We start from the raw sequence: 27952 nt of genomic DNA, 5'->3' as shown, positions 1-27952 counted from the left end.
CACACTCACCAGAACCCAGCTGTGTCTCCATGAAGAGTGATGCGTCTATGAGGGAACCTTGGACCTTTAGAACTGGAATCTCCTCACCTGTACACAGGTAACATCCCATAATTCCCATAGTTAAAGTCACAGTTAATGGCTGCACTACACCATCATTAGCAGCTGTTTAGATTTATATTATAGTTACTTGGTATTTAGTGATTCTAAAAAAAAATTTTCAGTAAATGTTTTAAATTAAAGTGTAAATATTTACTAAAGTCACAATGAATTAAAGGTAATGTCTAAAATGCTAATATAAACAATAAAAAACCCTATAGGAATCAATATCTAATAAAAACTAATGATAATTAAAGCTGCAGGCAGCATTTTTGGGGGTGAGGCACCCTGACTGACTGATGCACACAATCACAGACACCCACAACTGGTGTCCAGTGAAGAACAGAAAAGCAGAGCCTCAGCTCATAGTGCTGAAGATACCTACCAAGTTCAACCCCACCCTCAAATTCAGTGATATATATATATATATATATATATATATATATATATATATATATATATATATATATATATATATATATATATATATGTATATATATATATATATATATATATATATATATATATAGAGAGAGAGAGAGAGAGAGAGAGAGAGAGAGAGAGAGAGCTGTCAAAGAATGTCAGGAATGAGATTGCAGACCTGCACAAGGCTGGAATGGGCTACAAGACCATCAGCATGAATCTTGGTGAGAAAGAGACCACTGCTGGTGGGATAATTCGGAAGAAATGGAAGAAATACAAGAGAAGTCAGTCACCCTCCATCTGGAGCTCCATGCAAAATCTCATCTCAAGGGGGGAGGATAATTCTGAGAATGGTAAGGGATCAGCACAGAATTACACGGAGGAGCTTGTTAATGATCTCAAAGGAGCTGAACCACAGTCACCAAGAAAACGTCACTAGGTTGCGTATGTAACCCTAGTTTCCTAAGGGTATGAGAACTGCGTCAAAAATGCTTTGGGAACGCCTTTGCGTTGTTCATGCTCTGAATCACGTGTGACATCCGGCCAATATGCTAGTCTTGATGTCATCAGCGGGTGACGTCACGTAAACCAGGAAGCTACAAAATGGGTGAGCTATGGTAGCGACATTAGCTTCTGAAAAAGGTAAGTGCTGCATGGATTCAGGGAGTATGGCCCGTTGACGCAGCTCTCATTCCCTCAGGGAACTAGGGTTACATACGTGACCTAGTGACGTTACCTTTCAGGAACTCGAACTGCGTCAAAAACGCTTTGGGAACGAGTGTCCAACCACGCCATACTGACCAGTCTCTGTCTAGTGTGTCTGAGCACAACCTGCATGCAGGACAGAGGAGCCGGGAGTGGCTCTGATGTCGAGGTCGTAAAACCTGACAAAAGGTCAGCGGGGTGGATCAGCCCGCAGCGTTACAAAGTCCTGGAGTGAAATTCCAGCGGACCAGGCCGTAGAGGCCGCCATACCCCAGGTGGAATGAGCCTTGACTCCAAAAGGAGTGGGAAGACCAGAGGACTCATAACACGAATAAATTGCATCCACAATCCATCTGCTGAGTGTCTGCACATTAGCCAGAAAACCTTTTCTTCTAAGGGCTATAGCAGATGAATAGCTGCTCCGACTTCCTACACAGACTCGTCCTGTGGAGGTTAGTGTCCAGTGCTCAAACACAGTTGATTTAGCTTTTCCAGGTTAGGGGCTAGGAAAGTAAGAGTGCAGAATGCCTGCAAAACGACAGGTCGTGAGGGAGCCGCAGGCAACTTAGGCACATACCCTGGTTTAGGGTAAAGGATAGCACTGGCCATGCCAGGGGCAAACTCCAGGGGGGTATTCCAGAAAGCAGGTTATGTGACATACCTGGGTATGTTTAAGGGTAAGTTCGTGGATAACCTCAACTTTCGGTTCCAAAAACGGAGGTAACTTTCTGGGTATGTATGTAACCATAGCAACTGACTCTCTGAAGATAACCTGCTCGGGAGCAGGTTATGTTTCAGTGTAACTTCGGCGTGCCCTTTTGATGAGGATCCTGTGGACGTAAAAGCACAAATTATACGAGGTTTTGTTCGTCGGGAGAAGGTTATAAGACCGCGTATTGATGTGTTTGCATACCCTAATGAATATTTAAAAGAGCGTTATCGTTTTTCAAAAGATTTGTTAGTTTATTTATGACGTCTTTTAAAACCTCATATCGCAAATGTGACAAACCGTGTGGGCGATTCAGAGCATGTGGGAAAGGCAACTGTGTGTAGAGCCTTGTAGAGCTGTTCGTACAGTATGTCTGACACACACACATTTTTCCCTTCTTAAAATCATTTAAGTCATTACTTTTTCCACTAACTAGGTAATATGTGAGGCAACCCAAATCATTACCAATGTCGAGGCAAAATGGCCAGGATCTGTGCATGATGCCAGAATTTTCCGCGAGTCATCATTATGCCAGACATTTCAGCAGGGTATGTTTTACTTTATACAATTGGTTATTTTTTTTCCTTTTTACTATATTTGTGTTGTACACTTCAATCATTACAGGACAGTACAATGGTTACTTGCTGGGGGACAGAGGATACCCTTGTCTGCCCTATTTAATGACACCCTACCCTGAACCTGAGCCGGGACCAGAGACACGGTTTAACCTGGCTCACAGCCGAACACGGGCCAAGGTGGAGATGACTATAGGGATCCTCAATTCTCGGTTTCAGTGTCTGCGTGGGCTCCGGGTTAGTCCAGAGAGGGCATGCGACATTATAGTGGCTTGTGTTGTGCTTCACAATATTGCCACTATAAGAGGAGAGAGCCACCCTCCTTGTATTGAGGAAGATGGCCCAGAGGAACACCTACAGATTTTAGAGGCCAACAGAGACGGAAGAATTTTGAGAGACAGGATCTGTCAAAATTACTTTTATTAATTTTTTTGCACTGGTCCGCCAGGCAGTTTATTTCTTTATTTCCTGAAAAACAATAAAAGTAAAATTCAATAAAATGTTTTTTTTTATTTTTATATTGCTTTACACACACACACACACACACACACACACACACACACACACACACACACACACACACACACATATATATATATATATATATATATATATATATATATATATATATATATATATGCTCCAGAAGGATTACACCTTATTAAATAAGGAATATACATTATTATTTTAAACTAAAGAAATAAATGGCAGGAAAAGTAAACGCTTTCATAGTGATATAATATTCAAAAGGATGTATAAGTCATACTTCATTATTTTGCATTATAATAAAACGGGAGCCAATACCAAATTTGTAATTTAATACACTCACGCATTTACTCTGTCCGTTATTTTTTGCCAAGCCAACTCTCTTGCTTTAGCCGATGCAGCTGTATTGCTTCTTTTTAATATTATTGGCCTAAACTCCTCATAAGAGGGCATTAAAACCTCCAACTCCGCCTCTGTGAACTACACCACTCTCTTTTTTCCGCTTTGAGTTTCCATGGTGACTCGTGAAATTCGGCGATCCATTGAAAATGTCTTTATATATGCACCGTGCATGCGCATTACCTCTGGGTAACCAGTTGGAGGTTGATTAAACTAACTCTTCTCAGGTGTTTTGGAACCGACATACTCATGGTATGCCTGTTTGGGGTAAATCAACCCAGAGGTTAGGATTTATCAAATGGTAAGTTAACCAAGCTTTCTGGAATACCCCCCAGGAGAGATGGGGCTACGGAAAGAACCTGTAGTTCCCCTACCCTCTTAAGGGAGGAAATTGCCAGGAGAAAAGCAGTCTAAAGCGACAGATACCTAAGGGCCACCTCGGCCAAGGGCTTGAAGGTGGGGCTCAGATAGAGACGCCAGCACAACGGCCAAGTCCCACACAGGCACTCTGGGTCGTGTCCTGGGCCTCAGCCTCTGGGTGCCGCGTAGGAAACATGTCATAAGGGGGTGCTTCCCCAGTGACTGCTCCACTGGCGAAGTACAATAAGCCGCAATAGCGGAGGGACCCTGCAGCAAACTGTTCCTGCAGGAACTCCAGAACCAACTGGGCAGTTAACTGGGTCCACCTGGTGGCACTCGCAGCATGTGGTGACCAGATGCCATTTAGCGGCATACAACCTCCTCGTGGAGGGAGCTCTGGAATGGAGAATGGTCTCTACTACCTCAGTAGGAACGGCCCCCCTCCCCCACTCCAGGGGCCACAGCTTCCATAACTCTGGGCGGGGGTAAAGAGGAGATCCCTCCTGGGAGGAATTTCCTAAGGAGGTCCCTCGAGGCTTTGATAGTACGGGAAAAATTGCTCTTTCGGGAGAATCCTCTGTCTCTGAGCCACCACTGGAAAAATCTCAAATGGAGGAGGCCAAGTCAAATCACACTGGATGCTGCCACCATGAGCCTCACAGCCTCTGGAACTGCCTCACAGTCAGTGACTGCCCTGCTTTTACTCTCTTGACTGCAGTGAGGATGACTTCGATCTGGGCAGGAGACAATTGTGTAACATGGTTGAGTCCCACACTTCACCCAAGAAGGTGGTTCTCTGTACTGAAGAAAGCACACTCTTCTTTGCATTTAATCTTAACCCCAATTCCTTCATGTGGGCGAGACTGACATCTCGATGCCAGACTGCCTGAAGCTCTGATCGAGCTAATACCAACCAATTGTTGATAGTTTAGAATGTGGATGCCCTGAAACCGTAGCAGGGCTAGAGCCACATTCATGCACTTAGTGAAGATGTGGGGTGAGAATGCTAGGCCAAATGGAAGGAACCCGTGGGCATAAATCCCGGGGGGAACATGTACCCCCCCCACCCCAAAAAAAAAAAAAATTATAAAAAAAATTCTCTATTATATGTAAAATATATGTATGTATACCTAAAATAATTGTGTAAGTAGGAAAGAAAAACGCAAAAATTGCATTTAGAAACAGTTGAGTCCCCCCTTTCCTTCCTCACAGTGGTTTGACCCGCTGCCTGCGTTCGCAGTTCATCTCACCTTCTCTACACACACACGAGTCAGGTGTGTGTCTGCGGGTCAATTAATGTTCAACTCCATTAACTAGGGTATTTTATTCACTTTAAATAAAGCGATTCTCTTTAATGTAGTTGATGCAGACTCATTCATAAATTAATTGCGGCAAAAATGCTGATTACTGATCTAATTTTCCATGAATCTGCTCTATTAGCGATTAAAATATGACTTATCTAGTGAACGTTAGCTTGTTTACAATAGCTTGTAGCATAGTGCACTGACACTAACACAACAAAGCTGTTTCCCATTCAGTGTTTTATTTGGGACGACTTGGCATAATGTTAACTTAACATTAACACACAATTAGCATATTGTTTATATCTGCATTTACTAAATGAGCACTGTGCTACGTCTGAACTGACCCCACTGTATTTTTTTGTATAATCAATTTCTATTCTGTTCTTGTGTCTTAATTTGTAAATAAAATGGTAAACGTTTTTCAATTCCTTGTTTTTATTGTTGTGATTATTTTTTTATGATAGTTTTACTTTATTTACGTAAGGCACTTTGAATTACTATTGTAATTGACGCAGTCTCCGTGCTACAAGAATAATGATAGAAACAAAGTTTTTCACTGTGTGGTCATATCTTTATACTGTAAGTACAATTTGACTGTATTATTTGTGTCCCCCTTCAAAAATTGCTCATGAAATTTTATATTTATTGTCCCCCCTACTGTTAAATGAAATTTACGCCCATGGAGAAACCGATATTGGTAAGCTTCGCCCCAAAAGCAAACCTCAGGCACCTCTTGTGAGTAGGAAGGATGGCTTTGTGGAAATAGGCGTCCCTTAGATCTATCATGACAAACCAGTCCTTGGACTTGATCCGAGACACAATCTCCCTGAGAGTGAGCATCCTGAACATGAGCCTCATGAGTAAACGGTTCAAGGAGCGCAGATCCAGGATCAACTGCATTCCGCCATCCTTCTTCGGAACAACGAAGTACTGGCTGTAGTAGCCCGACTCTCTGACCAAGGAAGGAACCACCTCGATGGCCCCTTTAATTAGGAGGGTGCACACTTCCTGGTCTCTGACCATCCCAGAGTGGCTGGAGCAATGCCCTGCAGCCGTTCGGGCCTCCAAAAAGGCGGCAGATCTCCTCCATCCGCAGCGATCTTTCAGGCAGAAATGGAGGGAGACACCTGCAGGAGGGAGGCTGCAGGCTGAGGCACATCTAGTGGGAGAGATTACAGCCTGGCCTCCCCATCTGCCTGGAAGTCTGATCTCCCCGATTGAGAGACTGGCTTTTGACCTCAGAACAGCTGGGGAAATCCCCTGCAGCTGTGAATGCTTCCCAAGCAGGCTCGGGTCCCCTCCATCCCCATTGGGGAAGAAAGGAGTCACCAGAAAATGGAGGGAGACACCTGCAGGAGGAAGGCTGCAGGCTGAGGCACATCTAGTGGGAGAGATTACAGCCTGGCCTCCCCATCTGCCCGGAAGTCTGATCTCCCCGATTGAGAGACTGGCTTTTGACCTCAGAACAGCTGGGGAAATCCCCTGCAGCTGTGAATGCTTCCCAAGCAGGCTCGGGTCATTGGGGAAGAAAGGAGTCACCTGAAAATGGAGGGAGACACCTGCAGGAGGGAGGCTGCAGGCTGAGGCACATCTAGTGGGAGAGATTACAGCCTGGCCTCCCCATCTGCCTGGAAGTCTGATCTCCCCGATTAAGAGACTGGCTTTTGACCTCAGAACAGCTGGGGAAATCCCCTGCAGCTGTGAATGCTTCCCAAGCAGGCTCGGGTCCCCTCCAGCCCCATTGGGGAAGAAAGGAGTCACCCGATGGAGGGAGACTGCGCTCTGAGGCACATCTTGTGGGAGAGCTAACAGTCTGGCCTCCTGGTGGTGTCGAGGAGGTATGGGCACCGTATAATGAGGTGTAAACCGCCCTTCCCGAAATAGGGCATTTTGGATGTCAGGGCCGCTGCACCCCTGCTCATTTGTTCGAGGAGAAGACCACCCTCAGGTTGGCCGACCCCATCTATTTGGGCTTACCCGAACCCCTTGGGCCCCCTGACGGAGTTCGGTTGGCAATGCTCTGCTCTCGGGCTTCCCACTGCCCAGCCGTGCCCCATGAGAGCGGCAGGGAAGTACCACTGAAACACCGCCGTGGTCCCTTGAACCTGTCAGGGATCGCCCTTACCTACAGCGTCGCCTGAACAGGCTAGGAGGAGCCACCAGAGCATTCAGAAGGAAAGCCCTGTCCCTGTTGGAAATCTCCACTTACAGGGTGAGCCACAGAAGCCTTTCTGTGGCTAATAAAGTTTACAAGGACCGATCTATGGCCGCGCCGTACCTTGGTGGCCCTGAGGGTTAGGTTGCAGCATGACGTAACGCCTAAATGGTTAGCCCCAGAGCTGAATCCCTCGTCCATCTCTCATAGCAGGTCAGCCTAATATGCCTGCAACACACTCATCGTGTGGAAGCCACCCCTGGCCTGACCTGCCGCCCCTTAAGCCTACCTACTAGAATATAAGAGCTGAAGCCTCCAGCGATGCATCACCTGGGGAGAGCTAGCCAGCTAGTGTCTCTTCAACCCTGGGCATCTCCCCATAGCCGCACTCCCTGAACCCTACTATATTTGCGTAAAACGAATGCGGGGCAAAGGTACGGGCCACATATGGGGTCTCCCAGGACCTAGACACCTCAGTGTGTAGGTCGGGAAAAAACGGTAGGCCCCAGGGCAGAGGCTGTGCCACGGGAAACCCTCATCCAGCTTGCTGGGAAAGCATTGCTTCAGCCCAACGTCTGTGGAGAAGCATCCGAAAATTCTCCCTTCTTGGAGGAAGAAATACGGAGCTTCGCGTTACACGCGCCTGAAGAAGGACCCACCAAAGCGAGTGCATTCCCAGGAAAAGGGAGCTCGGCCAAGCAGGAGAGGCTGTAGAGGACTCATCCGTCTCCATGCCTTCTGCTAGGTCGAGAGCGATCTGCGGGAGTGCAAAGCTACACAGCTAAAAATGTTAACAGTTTACTCCCTTGAGAGCTGACTAAGCATACTTCTAAGCTAAGCAAACAACACATTGGCTGAGTGTATCCCACCGAATAAAGCAGGGCAAGAAGGAACACACAGTCGGTATTCTGTTTGCATTTAAAGCTCATGGCTGCACAGATTCACACACAAAGCACTTACCTGAACAAAATAAGCTGATGATGCTACCATCGCTCACCTATTTTGTATCTTCATGATTTACGCAACGTCGCCCGCCGATGACGTCACGAATTGCCTATTGGCTTTATTTCACACGTGATTCAGAGTGTGAACAACGCAAGGCGTTCCCAAACCGTTTTCGACGCAGCTCGAGTTCCTGAAAGGGAACCATTGGTAACACAAAATATAGCTCTTTGGCATTAACTTGAATCACTGTGTTTGGAGGCAGAGAAATGCTGAATATGACCCCAAGAACACCATACCCACTGTCAAACATGGAGGAGGATACCTTATGCTTCGGGGCTGTTTCTCTGCTCAGTGTACAGGAAGACTTCACCACATGAACAAGGCCATGCACTGTACAATCTTGGATGAGAACCTCCTGGCCTCAGCCAGAACACTGAAGATGGGTGGGTCTTCCAGCATAACAATGTCCAAAAACATACGGCCAAGGCAACAATCTGATGGTCTTTTAGACCATTCTAGCCTTGTACTGGTCTACGATCTTGTCCCTGACGACCTTTGACAGCTTTTTTTCTTGCCCATGGTGGTTGAGAGGTTTAAATAGAAGTGGTTGATTCTTTGACGAGTGTCTTTTATACACATAATGAGTTGATGTTAGGAGAACTTTCTTAAAGGTAGAGGACTAATTTGGGTGTGTGGGAGTCTGAATTCTTCTGTTTGGTAGGAGATCAAATATTTATTTCACTCCATCAAATACAAATTAATTTATAACCTTCCTTTTAATGTTTATTTCTGGATTTTTTTTCTGTCTCTGTTAAAATAAACCTTCATCAAAATTCTAGAATGTTAATTTCTTTGTAAGTGGGTAAATTTACAAAATCATCAGGAGATCAAATAATTCATGTGTACAGCAGGGGAAATAAAGAGTTCTTATATTAAATAAAAATGTAAAAAAAAATATCAGACAATAAAATGCATAAATTAGTATTAAGTGTAAAGGAAGATGATTGTTGTTTAGTGGTAAAATACAGGCAGCATTGAGGTCACTGTTACTTGGCGTGTGAATGAAAAGCGATGAGTATTTCTGTAAAATGAATAGAAAATAAACACAGGTGACTATTTACCATAAATCACATCACTGACATTACAGAATTGATTCAGAATGAAAATCAGCATTTTCCTAAACCTAAACTCCCACTTCCCAAAACCATGTGAGTAGGTGGAAATCTTCAACAGAAGATGATGTGAGACGAGAGATCAAAATTTCAGCTTTCATTTCAAAGCTTCAACTTTCAAAGGTTCGGTGCAGTGTTCTAAGTGATGTAACACATCTAGATGTAAAGATCAGGAACAGAAAGCTGGAATACGAAACTATTGTTTCATTTTCATCTTTTACTCTAAAATCCAAATAAAAAAACCCAAAGAACTGGACTTCCTGTTCCAATATTTTTGGAGGAGAGTGTAGGAAGAATAGAAAAGTAGGAAAAAGTAAGAAATGGAAACAGGAGCACATTTAATTCTCCAGGTGCACAATGTTGAAGTTGTATTCAGCTCTGTGTTCAAGTTTAAACTCCAGTATTAAAGTGAGGAAAGTTGAGATCTTTAACACTTATTGTTTTTGTTCCCAGTGTTCTACAGAAGGCAGGAGACAGAAGAGAGAAGAACATCCTCACAGTTACAGGGTACGATCAAAACCAACACCATGACACTGACACACTGCTATTCTAAAGCTCTTTGCTGTTAGTAACTACAGAGTGAACCTCTAGTAGAATAAAGTAAACCCACAGTGAGAACATTTATAAAGGTCTATCTAGCAGGAAAAATGTGAACTTCTACTCTAATCATTGGAGAACATGTCTAACCATGTCTTCCTACTTCACCCTGTCACAGACACGACCCAGAATCCAGTGCTGTAGATGAATTCCAGAAGAAGTTCAAATTCAATCTAATGAAGAGGTTTCAGTGTTTGAATGGAGTGATGCTAAAGCAGGAAAACCGAACACTCCTGAATGAGATCTACACAGAACTTTACATCACAGAGGGAGACAGTGGAGATGTCAATAAAGAACATGAGGTGAAACAGATCGAGGCAGCATCCAGGAGGAAACCAACTGAGGACACACCAATCAAATGCAGTGACCTCTTTAAACCCCTACCTGAACAAGACAAATTCATCAGGAACATTATGACGGAGCTCTTATCTGAACAAGATGAAGAAGCCATTAGGAGAGTTCTGACTAAGCTCTTATCTGAACAAGATGAAGAACCCATCAGGAACGTTCTAAAAAAGCTTTTATCTAAACAAAAGAAAAGCATCAGGGACGTTCTGACAAATTTCTTATCTGAACAAGATGAAAAACCCATCAGGAGTGTTCTGACAAAGGGAGTAGCTGGAATTGGAAAAACAGTCTCTGTGCAGAAGTTTGTTCTGGACTGGACTGAAGGGAAAACTAATCAGGACATCCACCTCATATTCCCACTTCCTTTCAGAGAGCTGAATTTGATGAAGGAGCAGAAACTGAGTCTGATAGAGCTCCTTCGTGTGTTCTTTAAGGAGATGAAAGAAATAGACATTTTCAGGTTAGAAAAGATTTTGTTTATTTTTGATGGTTTGGATGAGTGTCGTTTTCCTCTGGATTTCCAGAAGACAGTGAGAGTGTGTGATGTAACTGAATCAGCACCAGTGCATGTGCTGCTGATGAACCTGATCAAAGGGAACCTGCTTCCCTGTGCTCTCATCTGGATCACCTCCCGACCAGCAGCAGCTGATCAAATCCCCTTTGAGTGTGTCCATCGAGTCACAGAGATACGAGGGTTCAATAACCCTCAGAAGGAGGAGTACTTCAGGAAGGGGATCAGTGATCAGAACCTGGCCAGTAAGATCATCACACACCTGAAGTCATTAAGAAGCCTCTACATCATGTGCCACATCCCAGTGTTCTGCTGGATTTCAGCTGCAGTTCTAGAGAGAATGTTGGGTGAAGCAGAGAGTGGAGAGATCCCCAAGACTCTGACTCGAATGTACACACACTTCCTCATCATTCAGACCAACATCATAAGAGAGAAGTACCTACAGAAGCAGGAGAGCGATGAAGAAATGCTTCTCAAACTGGGGAAACTGGCTTTCCAGCAGCTGAAGAAACAAAACCTGATCTTCTATGAGGAAGACCTGAGAGAGTGTGGCATTGATGTGACAGAAGCAGCAGTGTATTCAGGTGTGTGTACGCAGATCTTCAGAGAGGAGTTTGGGCTTCTCCAGAGTAAAGTGTACTGCTTTGTTCATCTGAGCATTCAGGAACATCTTGCAGCTCTGTATGTGCACCTGACCGCCATGAAGGAACAGAGAAATGTTCTTGAACAGCATCAGGTCTGTAGGAAACTTTCAGTTGTACATTGGTGTGCTGTAGATCATGCTTTAAAAAGTCAGACTGGACATCTGGATCTTTTCCTCCGCTTTCTTCTGGGTCTCTCACTCAAATTCAATCAGAAACTTCTACATTCCTTAGTAACACAGACAGAACGTAGCTCCCAAAACAAAATGGAAACAGTTCAGTACATCAAGAAGAAGATCAGTGAAGATCTTTCTGCAGAGAAATCCATCAATCTGTTCCACTGTCTGAATGAACTGGGTGATGATTCTCTAGTGGAGGAAATCCAGCAGTATCTGAAATCTGGAGCACAAAATGAACTTTCTCCTTCACAGTGGTCTGCTCTGGCATTTGTGTTACTGACATCAGCACAGGATCTGGAGGAATTTGACCTGAATAAATACATCACTCCAGATAAGATCAGAGACGAGATTCTTGTGAGAGTAATGCCTGTGATTGCAGCATCCAGAAAAGCAATGTAAATGAAGCTGAATGAAATTGTTCTACTGATACAGTGTTGAGAACAAATTAAACGGCTATAGAGATGAATCGAACTCTGCAGGACACTTCATGATGTTCCTTAACTGAAACTCTCGCCAAGCCAAATCTGAACAGCTCCGACTGTCAATTATTATTATTCCACCATTTAATCATTGTGTTCAACTGATGTGTGTGATGTTGAAAGTGAGCTTTAAGGACTTGTTTGATCTTTTGCATTACTGTTCATTATTTTTTATTTCGTTCAGTATCTGGTGCAGTGAAATTACATGGAAAAGTGGAAAAGCTCTGACCTCAGTTCTCAACTCAGAAACCTCCAATCTGAGAGAACTGCATCTGACTGTCAATACGCTGAAACTGTCTGGTGATTATATGAGAGCATTGGACATGAAGCGTCTCTCTACTCTACTGGAGAATCCTGAGTGTAAAGTGCAAGATCTGGGGTAAGATCATCTCTCTAAGAGACACAAGAACTCTCTAAAGCTGCAGTGAATTGTTGTATACAGTGTTGTTTTTCAGGTGAAATTTGCTGTAGCAGTACAACATCCAGAACAAATCTATCAGTGATAAAACTTTTCACTTCCACTAATCATTAATGCACTGAGAATTAGATCCATGTGTGAATAAAAATCCAGTTACACAGAGAGAAAGAACCTGATTCATGACTTTGAACAGAAACCAGCAATACCTTGACACCTCTTGTACACATAATGACAGGAATCTCATTCACAGCAATAATCATTAGTCAGGTTTAATATTATCTTGTGATTGAACAAGAGAAGGGAGACGTCTTACCATATTATTTTTCATTGTCAGAGATTCCCCTCTGCTCCATCTGCAGAATTCTGAAGTGTGTGCCAGCTTGCATTGCTCTGGACTTCCCAGTTCCATTTTCTGTTTTTCAGAGCGACGTGTGTTTGCGCTGCTGCTCTTATTCATCTTATGTTCTTTTACAACTTCTTTGTTGAACTGCAAATTTTTAAGCTTTTCTAAGAGTAAAAAAATCCTATATTTAGTTCTGTTTTTTCCTCTACATTCATACATTCTAATCCCCCGCTGTGCCTATGAGCTGTAATACACATTACACTGCCTACTGGTCATTTGATTTTTTGTATCTATCGATCGATCGCACATGTAAATACTGAAGCCACTTCATGAGATATTTCCTGATAGTTGGAGCAAAAATTGTAGAACTAGAGGGGACTAAACTATTAAAAAATTATTTAAAATAGAAAATGACAAAACTGAATGATCCTTTCTCTCTCTCTCACACACACACACCAATCATTTCAAAACACACAAAGTATGTTTAATGTGTAGAAACTGAGAGAGTGAAGTGTATGTAATTGTGTATCTGCAGGTTGGTGTGTTGTGGAGTATCAGATGAAGGCTGTGCTGCTCTCGCTTCAGCTCTGAGATTAAACCCCTCACACCTGAGAGAATCTGTCTTGGAATAATGTAGGAGACTCAGGAGTGAAGTGTCTCTCTTCTGTACTGGAGAATCCTCAATGTAAACTGGAGAAACTGGGGTAAGATCGTCTCTCTAAAAGTTACATGACCTGCTCCTCAGTAACGTACATTCTTTAACAATGAGACTGAAGCAGAACTTTTCGTTTCAGCATCAATGTTCTGAGGAGGAAGTTTGTTCCTTTTTACTGCACACTGATGATTTGTCACAGAGGCTTTGAGTACGATATACGTAAACTGGAGATCAAAATTAGAGAACAATTTATAAACAATTGAACAATTCTGAAATAATGTCATCTTCACTGTTTAACAGTTGAAGGAGTTTTTGTCCTGTCCATACCATGCTACCAGAACACCTTTTCCACAAAATAACTAAGGCATAAAAAAAAAAAAACATTATTTTGCAGAAAACACACTGATCAAAATTAGAGAACAATGACTGTAGCATGGAAAAAGATTACAACAAAATTTTCTGAAGGTTACAACAGTCAGCAATTAGTAGGAAGTGTACAGGCCTCTGCTCTGAATGACTTCAGCACACCTGCGGCCACAGGACATCACTAGTCTCTCACACTGCTCTGGTGTGATTTTGGTCCACTTTTCTTCCAGTCTCCTCCACAGTTCGGTGACTGTAGTGGGTTTCTTGGCCATAACTTTGTCTCCAATGATTTTCCAGAGGTTCTCTATTGGGTTGAGATCAGGACTCTGGGCAGGCCATGTCATTATTTCAATGTTTTCAGTTTCAAGTAACTGCTTTACCCATTTTGCTGTGTGACATGGAGCGTTGTCCTGCATGAACACTGTGGGCTGATTGGGTGATGAACGCAGGGAAGGAACCAAATATTGTTGAAGAAGGTTTTAATAAACATTTGCATTCACTCTGCCATGTAGCTGTATAAGAGGCCCAACTCCTGCTGCAGAAAACATGCCCCAAACCATGACACTTCCACTACCTTTTCACTGACTTCTTTACACACTTTGGGTTCAGTCTTTCTCCATTATCTCAGAATTGTTCAATTGTTTATAAATTGTTCTCTAATTTTGATCTCCAGTGTATGTGTAAAGCTGCAGCACAAAACGTGACTTAAAACCACTGCAATGTGTCTGAAATGACTGTGAAACTGTCATTTTCAGTAACACAAACTACATACATGTCCTGTTTTCTCTCTTACACACACACACACACACACACACACTCTCTCTCTCTCTCTCTCTCTCTCTCTCTCTCTCTCTGTCTCTATCTCACAAACACTCAAACTCTCACACAAACACACACACTCTATTTCTCTCTCTCTCTCTCTCTCTCTCTCTCTCTCTCTCTCTCTCTCTCTCTCTTTCACTCACACACACACACACACACACACACACACACACACACACAAACACATATTTCAAATTACACAAAGGATGTGTAATGTGTAGAAACAAAGAGAGTGAAGTGTGTGTTTTTGTGTATCTGCAGGTTGCAGTATTGTGGAGTATCAGATGAAGGCTGTGCTGCTCTTGCTTCAGCTCTGAGATCAAACCCCCCACACCTGAGAGAACTGAATCTGTATATGAATAAAGTAGGAGACTCAGGAGTGAAGTTTCTCTCTGCTGTACTGGAGAATTGTCACTGTAAACTGGAAAAACTGGGGTAAGATCATCTCTCTGAGAGTCACATGACCTGCTCCTCAATAACACACATTCTCTAATAGTGAGAAGGAGCAACAGAGTTCCTGACACCACCAATCAGCTGGACGGGCTAGCCGCGGTCTGTGTGTTTACATTAACACAGAATGGTGTAATAACTCTGTCCTTATTTCCAGTTACTGCTCATCGCTGTTGGAGTTTATGGTTGTGAGATGTAGACCTTTTAATTTACCCCGTGAATTTACCACCGCTATTGTGTTCGGAGTGTACATACCACCTAGCGCTAATGCTAAAGAAGCGCTCAGTGTACTCTACGGGACCATTAGCGAACTACAAAACACACACCCTGACAGATTTTTTATTGTCACCGGAGATTTCAACCATGCAAATCTCAGGACTGTGCTTCCTAAATTTCATAAGAATGTGGACTTTTCAACCAGAGGAGAAAACACGATGGATGTTGTTTACACAAACATCCGGGGCGCATACTGGGCAAAGCCCCGCCCCCACCTTGGGTACTCAGACCACATTTCTGTTTTGCTGATACCACCATACAGACCACTCATCAGGCGTTCAAGACCAGCTCGAAAGCAGGTAAGAACCTGGCTAGCAGGATCCATGTCTGCTCTCCAGGACTGCTTTGAATGCACTGACTGGGACATGTTCAGGGAAGCTGCAACCAACTGCGATTTCATCAACTTGGAGAAGTACACGTCAACAGTGACCAGCTAGATCGGCAAGTGCATTGATGACGTGACCACCCCCAAGACCTTTACTACACGCTCTAATCAGAAGCCATGGATGACCGCCAAGGTGCGTGCGCTGCTAAAAAAAAAAGAGACTTCCCCTTCAGAGCAGGGGACAAGATGGCCTTAAAGACATCAAGGGCCAAACTGTCCCGTGCCATCAGAGAGGCGAAGCTCACACACGGCAAGAGAAATCATAGTCACTTCTAGGACATCGGAGACACCCGGCGCATGTGGCAGGGCATCCAGGTGATCACAAACTAGAAGACGACATCACCTGATTTGTGACCGTGATGCCTCCCTCCCAGATGCACTGAACGACTTCTATGCCCAGTTTAAGGTGCAGAACAACAAGGTGCAGCACCTCCCAGTGACCAGGTGCTCTGTCTAACCACAGCTGAAGTGAGGAAAACTCTATGCAGAGTTAACCCACAGAAGTCTGCTGCACCATACAACATTCTTGGCAGAGTGTTTAGGGAATGTGCACAACAGCTAGCGGATGTCTTCACCGACATCTTCAACATCTCCCTGAGCAGCGCCATTGTTCCCACATGCCTCAAGACGACGACTATCAAGTCTATTGTCTCCTGCCTCAATGACTATCGTCCCGTCGTGCTCACATCCATCGTAATGAAGTGCTTTGAGAGGCTCGTCATGAGGCACATCAAGACCCAGCTTCCACCCGCACTGGACCCCATGCAGTTCGCGTAACATCCAAACTAGTCCACGGACGATGCCATCTACACGACCCTTCATCTGGCCCTCACCCACCTGGACAACAAGGACTCTTATGTACGGATGCTTTTCATAGACTTCAGCTCAGCATTCAACACGATCATCCCTCAGCACCTGATTGAGAAGCTGAACCTACTGGGCCTGAACACTTCTCTTCTGTAATTGGATCCTGGACTTCCTGACTTTGAGACCTTAGTCACTCCGGATCGGAAACATCATCTCCAGCACCACCACACTGAGCACTGTAGCACCTCAGGGCTGTGTGCTGAGTCCACTGCTGTTCACTCTGCTGACTTATGACTGTGTAGCAATGCACAGCTCAAATCACATCATTAAGTTTGCGGATGACACGACTGTGGTGGGCATCATCAGCAAAAACGATGAGTCAGCATACAGAGAGGAGGTGCAACAGTTAACACCCTGTTGTTGTGGAGCCAACAACCTGTCTCTAAACGTTGACAAAACTAAAGAGATGGTTGTTGACTTCAGGAGAACACAGAGTGACCATTCTTCACTGATCCTCCGTGGAGATCGTCAAGAGCACCAGCAGGGTCTCTACTTCCTGAGAAGGCTGAGGAAAGCCCATCTCTCTCCCCCCCATCCTGACGACGTTCTACAGAGGGACCAGTGAGAGCATCACTTCCTGGTTTGGGAACTGCACCGTCTCGGCTCTCAAGACCCTACAGAGGAGAGTGAGGACAGCTGAGAAAATCATCGGAGTCTCTCTCCCCTCTATCATGGACATTTACACCACATGCTGCATCCGCAAAGCCAACAGCATTGTGGACGACCCCACACACCCATCACACACACTCTTCACCCTCCTGCCTTCAGGAAAGCGGTTCCGAAGCATTCCAGACTGTGTAACAGCTTCTTTCCTCAAGCCATCAGGCTTCCTAACCAAGAACTGAACTGAAATGAACTAAACTGAACTCTCTCTCTCACACACACACACACACACACACACACACACACACACACATGTGTGACTGATCTGTACAACCCGGACTCAACACACACTCGTTCTCACTTCGCACACCCATGACTTCAGTACCACTCAAGTTACATCACTTCATTACTATAAACTGTTTACATGCCTTTTTTTTTTACACATCTTTTCTGAACTGCTGCTATATTGCTCTTTTGCACAACATTTTGTTTACATTTTGGCTACTGTTTACTTTGTCTCGTTACAACAGGTTTACTGGCGGAGCTGTCTTGTGTTGTCTTAAACTGCCGTGTTGTCTTGAACTGTCTTGTGTTGCCTTTGCACTGTTTACACCAGGTTGCACACATGCAATATATGTGGCAAGGACACTTACTAGTCCTTAGCCGTCTGTTTTCTGTTTCTGTAATTGTTGTTTAATGTAGCATCAGGGTTCTGGAGGAACGTTGTTTCATTTCACTGTGTATTGCGTTAGCTACACTCACCGGCCACTTTATTAAGTACACCTGTTCAACTGCTCATTAACGCAAATTTCTAATCAGCCAATCACATGGCAGCAACTCAATGCATTTAGGTATGTAGACATGGTCAAGATGATCTGCTGCAGTTCAAACCCGAGCGTCAGAATGGGAAAGAAAGGTGATTTAAGTTACTTTGAACTTGGCATGGTTGTTGGTGTCCGACGGGCTGGTCTAAGTATTTCAGAAACTGCTGATCTACTGGGATTTTCACATACAACCATCTTTAGGGTTTACAGAGAATGGTCCGAAAATGAAAAAATATCCAGTGAGCGGCAGTATTGTTGCTGACCATGTCCATCCCTTTTTGACCACAGTGTACCCATCTTCTAAAGGCTGGGACTGAACTTGACCATTACCATGCTGACCATGTCCATCCCTTTATGACCACAGTCTACCCATCTTCTGATGGTTGGGACTAAACATGACAATGAGTTTACTGTACTTAAATGGCCTCCACAGTCACCAGATTTCAATCCGATAGAGCACCTTTGGGATGTGGTGGAACGGGAGATTTGCAGCATGAATGTGCAGCCGACAAATCTGCAGCAACTGTGTGATGCTATCATGTCAATATAGACCAAAATCTTTGAGGAATGTTTCAAGTACCTTGTTGAATCTATGCCACGAAGGATTAAGGCAGTTCTAAAGGCAAAAGGGGGTCCAACCCGGTACTAGTAAGGTGTACCTAATAAAGTGGCCGGTGAGTGTATATATGGTTGAAATGACAATAAAATCTTCTTGACTTGACTTGGTGGGATTTAACAAAAGCACAAATAAATGTTTTTTGTCAACAGTGCACTCTCGATGTCACAAGTGACATTGCAAGATCTCTAAAAACTCTAAAGATAGAGACAGTGCAACTCCAGCATTTGGAGGCCACAGGAAATCAAGGGCATATTGAAGCCCTCAAAAATAAAAAAGCCAAAATGAATGACCTGTTGGACAAGAGGCACTGAGATGGATGCTCGTTCTAAGTTATTTTTCAGTTTAGAACAAAAGAATGGACAGGAAAGATTTTGCATGCTGTGCGAACAGAATTAGGGGATCTCGTGTCAGAGCCTTCTGAAATTCGCCAGCAGACAGTCAGCTTCTATTCAAAGCTGTATAGCAGTGAGAGATCAGGAGCACATGAAGTGGAGGGGAGCTTCCTCAAGGACCTGCTTAAGCTCCCAGAGTCAGTAGCCAAAGAGTTGGACAGAGAGGGTGACACTAGCTTCAGGAGGATCTCCAAAGCATGGAAACTGCAACTGCTACTGCAGGGTGTAACAATATGGAATTATTGTAATGTCTGTTCAGGTTATACCTGCCACTAGGGGGCGAACAAGGGCCATGCTAGGCGGGGAGGCGGAGGGTGAGAGAAGAAGTGAGTCTCGGTTAGGACACTGTGTTTTGCAGACTGTATAATAAAGGCAGACCACGTTGGTCAGTTCAAAGAATATGGACTCCTGTTTTTACATGAAAATACCACACTTTAACATGGTGGCAGCGTAAGTGGATTTTTGCCCAAGTCTGAGTGGTTCGTTGCAGAGGCGCTAGCGAAGTCCGAAAACGGTTAAGTGCTAACGTGTAGCGTGGATCAGCATCGGATTAAACAAGCTAACGCTAACGACATGGACGGACTTAGACCTCCACGGACGTTGTGTCTGGACTCCAGTAACCTGTCTAAAACGTGGAAGTCTTGGAGAGACGAGTTTGAACTCTACATTGGGTTAACTGTTGCCGAGGACGACGAGAAGAAAAAGGTCAGGCTTTTCAGTTATCTGGTCGGTGAGAGTGGCAGAGAGCTACTGGATACCTTAATGGGAGACACAGCGCAGTCGAACTGGACAATTAAGGATGTCGTTGAAAAGTTTAATAACTACTGCAGTCCTAAAGTGAACGAGACAGTGGAGCGGTACAAATTCTTCACAAGAAATCAAGGTCCCAGTGAATCCATAGATGGCTATGTTACTGAACTCAAGTGCTAGCAAAAACATGCAACTTTGGGACATTGAGAGACTCACTCATTCGGGACAGGATCGTATGTGGGATTGACAGCAGCAACATGCGAGAGAGACTGTTACGGGAGAAAGACATGACATTGGACATTTGCGTTCAACTTTGCAGAGCTGCTGAGTGGTCGTGGGAAAACTGCAAGGCCATAGCGGGACACACAGTGGAAGAAGTTCACGCAGTGCAAGGAGCTTCGCGCCTACAGCAGAAAGAAAGCACCGTGGATTGCAAGTTTTGCGGCAAGACACATGAGAGGAGCAAACAGAAATGTCCAGCATTTGGGAAGAAATGCAAAAAGTGTGGTAAGGAAAACCACTTTGCGGTTAAGTGTAAAGCCCACATTAAACCAAAGAAGATGAAATCTGTGCATAAGGTTACTGAATGTGAAAGTAAATATGAGGACATACTGTGTGTTAGAGATGTAGCAGAAAGTGAAAATGTGAATGCTGTTGACTCTAACAAAAGTAATGACTCCCAGTTATTTGCAGGCATGCTCCTAGGGAAAGATATTATAAAATTTCAGATCGATTGTGGAGCTACATGTAATGTTTTGCCTATTAACATGCTGAACACAGATGCTAAGCTTGAGGACACAAATTCTGTGTTAGTGATGTACAATGGAAGCCAAGTGAAGCCACTGGGTAGATGTAAAGTGAAATTAAGACACCCTAGAAACAAAAAACTGTACCAGCTAGAGTTTCAGGTTGTGGACAGAGGTTGTAATGTACCACTGATTGGTAAGAGAGCCAGTGAGGCCATGAAACTCATAAAAGTACACTATGAAAACATTATGGCTATTGACAGCATTGTGACAACAGTGAGAGACACAAAAGGACAATGGACAATAGAACAAATAAAGACAGATTTTGCAGATGTGTTCACAGGAGACGGTTGTCTGGAAGGGGAATACAAAATGGAAGTAGATGAGAGTGTGAAACCTGTGCAACTTCCAAAGCGGCGTGTTCCGGTCGCCCTGATGAAACCGCTGAAAGAGGAGCTTCGGGACCTTGAGCACAGAGGTATTATCACACCAGTAGACTGCAGCACGGACTGGATCAGTAGCATGGTGGTGGTGCAAAAGCAAAACGGTAAACCTAGAGTGTGCATTGATCCAAAGCCCCTCAACAAGGCACTCAAGCGCAGTCACTTCCCACTACAAACCATTGAGGATGTACTACCCGATATGTCTAAAGCTAAAGTGTTCACAGTGTGTGACGTCAAAAGCGGGTTTTGGCATGTCAAGCTTGAAGAGAAATCCAGTTATCTGACTACGTTCTCCACCCCGTTTGGCCGCTTCAGATGGCTAAGGATGCCCATGGGAATAAGTCCGGCACCGGACGTTTTCCAGCGAAAACTGACCCAAGCACTGGACAGGTTACCGGGCCTATACATTATTGCGGATGATGTGCTCATTACAGGTCAGGGGGAGACGCAGAAGGTGGCAGAGGGAGACCATGATGCGAAGCTGAAATTGTTCCTGGAGCGGTGCAGACAAAAGAACATCAAGCTGAACCCAGACAAGTTCAAGCTGAGGAAGAGGGAGTGTACATACATTGGGCACCGCCTGACAGCAAATGGACTGAAAGTGGATCCAGACAAGGTCCTTGCTATTGAACGCATGCCGGGACCTACAGATTTGAAAGCAGTACAGAGACTCTTAGGTATGGTAAACTACTTGGCTAAGTTTTGCCCACACCTTTCAGACCAGTGTGAAGTGTTGCGGCAGTTGACACACAAAGACACAGACTGGGACTGGTCGGAGCAACATGAGAATGCTTATGTGAAATTAAAAAAGACTATTGTATATGCTCCTGTTTTGAAGTACTACTGCCCAGAGGAGGACCTCGTAGTGCAATGTGATGCATCGGACACAGGTTTGGGAGCTGCACTCATGCAAAAGGGTAAGCCCATCGCCTTTGCAAGCAGAGCACTCACACAGACTGAGCGGGGTTATGCCCAGATTGAGAAAGAGTTTCTAGCTATGGTGTTCAGTGTAGAGAAGTTTCATCAGTACACGTATGGTCGCAAAGTTACTGTGCAATCTGACCATAAGCCGTTGGAGTCCATAGTTAGAAAACCTCTTTTGAGCGCGCCCAAGAGACTTCAGAGAATGATGCTACGTATTCAGAAATATGACCTGACTGTAGTGTATGTTCCTGGCAAAGACATGTTACTGGCAGACACCTTAAGCAGAGCATATCTCCCAGAATGCACATCTCGGAGCTCTGTAGAAGCTGAATTAGAGACGGTTAATATGGTACAACACTTACCCATTTCTGGTGACAGTTTAAGCCAGATCAGGACAGCTACAAAAGATGACAAAACTCTACAAACTGTGATCCGACTAATGAACCAGGGTTGGCCATCGGACAAAAGGGCCATGCCTCAGGAAATCAAACCTTACTTCTCATTCCAGGAGGAATTAAGTTATCAGGACGGCATTGTGTTTCGGGGTGAACGTGCTGTTATTCCATTATCACTGCAGAAAGACATCACCCGCCTGCACTCCTCACATCTCGGGGCAGAAGGATGTCTACGAAGGGCCAGAGAATGTGTCTACTGGATTGGTATGAACGACCACATAAAGACACACATAGCTTGCTGTGACATCTGCAGGTCAGTGGATGACAAACAGCACAGAGAAACGCTCATCCCACACGATGTGCCAAGCAGGCCATGGGCCAAAGTAGGTGTTGACCTATTTCATTTTGATAACAAAAACTACCTTGCAACAGTCGACTACTATTCCAATTTTTGGGAAATAGACTTTTTGCCAGACACAAAAGCCACTACGGTGATAAAGAAGCTAAAAGCACATTTTGCTAGATACGGCATTCCCAACACAGTAGTCTCAGACAATGGACCTCAATATTCATCTCAAGAGCTCCAAAGATTCAGCCAACGGTGGGAATTTGACCACAAAACCTCATCACCAGGTTACCCACAGAGTAACGGCAAGGCAGAGTCTGCCGTTAAAACGGCAAAGAGACTGTTATACAAAGCCAAAGCTTCTGGACAAGACCCCTATCTCGCGCTCTTGGACCATCGTAACACACCATCACAAGGACTGGAGAGCAGCCCAGCTCAAAGATTGCTGAACCGTCGAACGAGGTCTCTGTTGCCGGCGAAAAACAGCCTTCTTCAGCCTCAAGTGGTTCAAGTGGAGCAGGCACTGTTTAGCAACCAACAGCATCAATGTACATACTACAACCGATCAGCCAGGGATCTAGATGCCCTACGATCAGGTGACACGGTCAGAGTGCAGCTATTTGAGCCGCACACCAAATGGAAGCTGGGCAAGGTGAAAAGACCGGTGGACTCTAGATCATACGAGGTTGAAATGGATTCGGGTGCAGTTCTCAGGAGGAACCGTAGACACCTCAGACGCGCCCATGTTGTTCCTCAAACGGAGGTGGTTGATATAGAGACAGTAAACACTCCGGGTACCCATACAGACACTGTAATATCCCAGCAGTGCCCTCAAACTCAGAGCGATAACTGTAGCAGTGATGTGATGAAGATGACCAGATGTGGTAGAGTTGTTCGTCAGCCTCAACGCTACAAGGACTTTACTACTTGAACTGGCATTTCAGTGACGTTTAAAAAAAAAAAAAAAAAAGAGAAAAAAAAAAAAAAAATGGAATGTAAAGTTTTGAGATGTTAAAGCCATTTTGTTATGTTGGGTAATGGCATTTATGTAAAAAAAGGAAAAAAAAAAAACTTTTTGTACATTGGAAAGTAAATTTCTATTTGCATTTACTGTTTGCAAATGTGTTTCAGGGAAAAGAAAACTTTCTAAAAGAGAAAGGATGTAACAATATGGAATTATTGTAATGTCTGTTCAGGTTATACCTGCCACTAGGGGGCGAACAAGGGCCATGCTAGGCGGGGAGGCGGAGGGTGAGAGAAGAAGTGAGTCTTGGTTAGGACACTGTGTTTTGCAGACTGTATAATAAAGGCAGACCACGTTGGTCAGTTCAAAGAATATGGACTCCTGTTTTTACATGAAAATACCACACTTTAACACAGGGCACCATGGCCTATTAAGGGTGATCCCCAAACTCAGACTGCAGCCCAGAGCTCCATTAGTGACGTACCCACCTCAGAGAAACTCCTGCTTGTCTAAACCGGACTGGGAGAAGTCCTGCCCGGCCGAACCGGTTGAGGAGAAGCCCTGCTCGGCTAAACTGGGCCTAGAAAAGTCCTGCTCAGCAAAACCTGACCAGGAGAAGCCCTGCTCGGCTGAACCGGACCCGGAAAAATCTTTGTTAACCCAATAAAGTCACAGTGGACTTTGGAGCAGTGCTGCATGATGATATTAAACCAGAGTGGAGACACTGTACAAACCACCGTTAACTAAAAAAGCTGCCAACCTCCAGTGAAGGATTTTACATTGTGTAGAGTCAAGTCAAGATTATTTTTATAGCGCTTTTCACAACAGACATTGTCTCAAAGCAGCTTTACAGAAATCAACAGTTAAGGTGAACGGTGTGCATTTATCCCTGATGAGCAGCCGCGGCGACTGTGGCAAGGAAAAACTCCCTTAGATGTAATGAGGAAGAAACCTTGAGAGGAACCAAACTCAAAAAGGGGAACCTATCCTCATTTGGGTGACATCAAGAGTGAGAGAGTGGTTGGCTTGTTGGCAATTTTTTTGGCAAATATTTTCCGTAATACATTTCAGAATAACTCTCTGTGTGTGTGTGTGTGTGTGTGTGTGTGTGTGTGTGTGTGTGTGTGTGTGTGTGTGTGTGTGTGTGTGTGTGTGTGTGTGTGTGAGTAGCGTGCAGGAGAAACATGCCTTCTCCAAACACAAGGCTGTAGGAGAGTTTGACTCGCCGGCACGGTATGCGGGGCGAGTATAGAGGAGTGTGTGTTAGTGATTGGAAATGTGGGGCGACATGAGAACATTGTCTCTACATTCTGCATAAACAGTGCAATTAGTTTTTTTGTCTAGACAGTGGACTTTGGAGCAGTGCTGGATGATGATATTAAACCAGAGTGGAGATGCTGTACAAACCACCGTTAACTAAAAAAGCTGCCAACCTCCAGTGGAGGATTTTACATTGTATCATCTCTGTGAACTCTTTTATTTGTATGTTAAACCCTGATGTTTTACAGGACTGTCCGTTCTGTTCACAGAAAGAAACTGTTTTTCTTGATTTAATTCACTGCTCCAGGTTACAGTCACTGTTTTTGCTTTTAAAACGTATTTTAAGGTTTTTTAATGTGACTTTTTATCTTCACTGTTTTATGCTTGTATTTAAGTGAGTCAGTAGTAACAGGTGCCAACTAATTAATTTTATTTTTGTTCAAGCGAAACTGACCATATACCTGGGCAGGAAAAACAAATTGGCTCAAAATGTTGACTGTCATGGAAACAGAATCTTCTCCAGGCTTACAAAATCCAGGAATGTTGTTAATTTTTACTTTTAAGATACTTTCTAAAGATGTTTGAGGCTGTGTGGTGTTTGTGGAGAAGCTCTTTGTTCAGTAAAAGAGAAAGAATTCTACTTTGCACCAGAGTTTGGCTAAATAATCACACCTACCCACATCTTTTAACTGTATTCTTCTTATTATTCTTTCAGCTGCTCCCATTAGGACATAACATGACATGTCTAATAAAGGATTGTAAAAAGTAAAAAAAAAAGGCTCTCTCATACACCCACACGCAATCTATTGTTTATATTCCTGCTGTAATCACATACCTTCCTAAACACCCACCCACCCTTTAACTGCACACATTTGAAAACACAAAATATTTCGGTTCATAAACTAAGAGAGTGAAGTGTGTATTTCATTGTGTATATGCAGGTTGCAGGATTGTGGAGTATCAGACGAAGGCTGTGCTGCTCTCGCTTCAGCTCTGAGATCAAACCCCTCACACCTGCGATATCTGAATCTGACTCGGAATAAAATAGGAGATTTAGGAATAAAGTGTCTTTCTGCTCTGAAGGATGATAAATGTTACAAACTACAGACAGTGGAGTGAGTATAAAATCTGTTTTAGATAAACACTGAAACTAATGTCATGATTAGCGTTATTCAGCACATTAGCATTATTTAGCAGTTTAGTGTTATTTTGTACATTAGCATTGTTTAATAAATTAGCATTATTAGCATCAATTAGCACATTAGCATTATTTAGGTTCCTTTCCATTCCAGTAAATATCAGATCACAGGGTTAAAATACCACTATATTTAATATATAATATAATATATTATAGATTCGGATTTTGATGAATTATGAACTTTAATGCTATTTGGTGTTGATTTAATATTCATATAAATGCTGAAGTGCAGTGATGTGATGCAAATATATGCTAATGGTCCTTTTCCATCTTTGCACCTTCTCATTTGTTCTCGCTAAATGTTCTACCAAAAATATTATATAAGCATGAAGAATTTATTCTTCTAGAATAGAAGAATACTGATTCAATTCTTTCTCTTGTAGAATTTAATGGTAATAAACAATTGTGTGTGAAGACTCCAGTGTTCCTGCATTTCTGCAAACCGAGAACACGTTTATCTACAGGACTGACATCTGAGGAGTTGATGTGAAAAGCCCAGAGCAGGAGTCCAAATCACATGTATTTCTTTGTCCTTTAGTTAGTATTTAAGAGTTTATATCTTTATGATACTGTCACAGTCTTCCGGGTTCGTGGCACGCACTTTCAGTTTTGCAACGTGCACTTCCCGGTCAGCGGCTATTTTGAGGTTTTCCCACGCTGCCCTGTATTTAAGGACTCTATGAACTCTCCCTCTCTGCCGGATTATATTTTTGTTCTTCCCAGATATTTTCTGATATTACTCCTGCCCTTTTTCCCAGATTGCCTGCTTGTTTTTTGGATGTTTTTTTGGCTTGTGTCTCAGTTTTGTTTCCCTGCTCTGCCTTTTGGTTTTGATTATCTTTGTTCTGTGTTTTTGCCTGAATTTCTTTGCTGCATGCTTGGACTTATTTGATGTTTTTTGGGACTTTTGTTGGGTTTTTGTTTCCTGTATCGTTTGTTGGGATTTGCAGTTGTTTTGGATTTGTTCTTTGTCTATTCGCCGGGTTACTCTAAACACCCTAGCTCAGGTATCGGCTTCCCACGGCCAACAACTTCAGGATCTGGCCTCAGCACTTCGGGAGCTCATGCAACGCCTGGACCGGTTCACCACCCCAGCTGCGGCGGCTATGCCGACTGAGATCACCTCACAGCAGCCATTGACAGTTCCACAATCGCAACCAGTCCTAGCTACGGCTACCCCTGGAGAGCCTCACCTAGCCCCGCCTGCACGTTTCTTTGGGGAACCCGGAACTTGCGCTCCTTCCTCACACAGTGCAATGTCATCTTCCAGCTCCAGCCTTCTTAATCCCTGACCGAGAAAGCCGAGGTGGCATATGTGATATCCTTGCTGACCGTTAAGGCCCTGCGATGGGCGACTGCCGAGTGGGAGAGCCAGTCCGCCTTCTGTTCTTCTTCAGTCCGCCTTCTCGGAGGAGCTCCGTAAGACCTTCAATACTTCCACTCCACAGTTGCTGCACGGTCTCTTCTCTCAGCTACCCAGGGTAGTCACTTGGTTGCCGAATGCGCTGTGGATTTCCGCACAGACGCCGTCGACAGCGGTTGGGATCGTTTCGCGTTGTACGACACCTTCCTGCAAGGCCTTGCTACAGGGGTGAAGGATGAGCTGGCTGCCCGGGAGTTACCAGTTGACTTAGATGGTCTAATCACTCTGGCCACCAGGATTGACCGGAGGATTCGGGAGCAGCGCGTTGAAAGGCAGTTCCAACACTTTAAGCATGGTCCTTAGTTCCCTGCTTGTCAGAAGACCCCTCCACGAACAGCCCCTTGTCCAGAACCCCTGACTTCACCTCAGCCTACGGAGATAGGGCGCCGCCTCACACAG

At 44.1% G+C, this 27952-nt stretch overlaps 1 protein-coding gene and 1 long non-coding RNA gene across 4 annotated transcripts; both read left to right on the top strand.

Moving 5' to 3' along the window:
• LOC310730328 (NLR family CARD domain-containing protein 3-like) lies at positions 1 to 27952 on the top strand. Of its 3 annotated transcripts, XM_083549207.1 has the most exons (7): positions 1 to 97; positions 9783 to 9836; positions 10045 to 12000; positions 12269 to 12463; positions 14950 to 15123; positions 25874 to 26047; positions 26514 to 27952. In XM_083549207.1, the coding sequence occupies exons 1-7, from the start codon at positions 30 to 32 to the stop codon at positions 26518 to 26520; spliced, it is 2628 nt and encodes an 875-aa protein (XP_083405333.1). In that variant the 5' UTR covers positions 1 to 29; the 3' UTR covers positions 26521 to 27952. The 3 variants fall into 3 exon arrangements, 1 of the variants encoding a protein (XP_083405333.1); XR_014534808.1 differs by lacking the exons at positions 14950 to 15123; positions 26514 to 27952 and adding an exon at positions 13381 to 13549 and having other exon boundaries at positions 25874 to 25962; XR_014534809.1 differs by lacking the exons at positions 25874 to 26047; positions 26514 to 27952 and adding an exon at positions 13381 to 13549 and having other exon boundaries at positions 14950 to 15073.
• On the top strand, positions 2339 to 3008 carry LOC310730329. The gene is made up of 2 exons (XR_014534810.1): positions 2339 to 2481; positions 2558 to 3008. It is a non-coding gene; the product is annotated as an uncharacterized lncRNA (long non-coding RNA).

This window comes from Silurus aristotelis (genome assembly GCF_946808225.1).
Source record: "Silurus aristotelis genome assembly, chromosome: 8".
Taxonomy (NCBI): domain Eukaryota; kingdom Metazoa; phylum Chordata; class Actinopteri; order Siluriformes; family Siluridae; genus Silurus; species Silurus aristotelis.
The sequence above is the reverse complement of the archived record's forward strand: the minus strand, read 5'-3'. Positions and strand labels throughout refer to the sequence as shown.